The sequence below is a fragment of the Octopus bimaculoides genome, chromosome 7, assembly GCF_001194135.2.
Source record: "Octopus bimaculoides isolate UCB-OBI-ISO-001 chromosome 7, ASM119413v2, whole genome shotgun sequence".
Lineage (NCBI taxonomy): Eukaryota > Metazoa > Mollusca > Cephalopoda > Octopoda > Octopodidae > Octopus > Octopus bimaculoides.
Window position 1 is genome coordinate 29,911,484 of NC_068987.1, and position 674 is coordinate 29,912,157.

General features: G+C 39.5%; 1 protein-coding gene across 5 annotated transcripts in view; it reads left to right on the forward strand.

Annotated features, from left to right (window-relative positions):
- Positions 1-674, forward strand: part of LOC106880188 (putative sodium-dependent multivitamin transporter) — a 124,026-nt gene that overhangs the window by 115,020 nt on the left and 8,332 nt on the right. For all 5 annotated transcript variants that reach the window (XM_052969470.1, XM_052969471.1, XM_052969468.1 and 2 more), the window contains one exon: positions 222-304. In XM_052969470.1, coding sequence (XP_052825430.1) covers positions 222-304 — 83 coding nt within the window. The remainder of the gene's footprint in view (positions 1-221; positions 305-674) is intronic.

Consider the following 674-nt stretch of genomic DNA (forward strand, 5'->3'; position numbering starts at 1 on the left):
TATATACGACGGGCTTCTTTCAGTTTCCGTCTACCAAATCCACTCACAAAGCTTTGGTCGGCCCGAGGCTATAGTAGAAGACACTTGCCCAAGATGCCACGCAGTGGGACTGAACCCGAGACCATGTGGTTGGTAAGCAAGTTACTTACCACACAGCCACTCCTACGCCTATACTGTTCATTTTGAAATGTAAATGTTGTTGTCATTTCTTTTTCTCTTAGCGGGCTGGTAGATTCGTGGTGGAGGATGTCGATGTGGGAGTTGCTGGATTGTTTATTGCAGGTGTCTTTAATGCTACAATGAGGTAGGTGTACAATTTTGAATTAGATGTCTGAACATCAGAGATGAGTTTTTATTCTTTTATTCGTTTCATTCATTTGACTGCAGCCATGCTGGAGTACCACCTTTAGTTGAGCAAATCGATCCCAGGACTTATTCTTTGTAAGCCTAGTACTTATTCTATTGGTCTCTTTTGCCGAACCGCTAAGTTACAGGGACGTAAACACATCACCATTGGTTGTCAAGTGATGTTGGGGATACAAACACAGACACAAACACACACACATACATATATATATATATATATATATATATTAAATTCAAATTATGATAAACGTAAACAAACAAATGAAGTTTGCTTTTAGAAGCGTTGAGATGTCTTAGAAAGTTAGAGA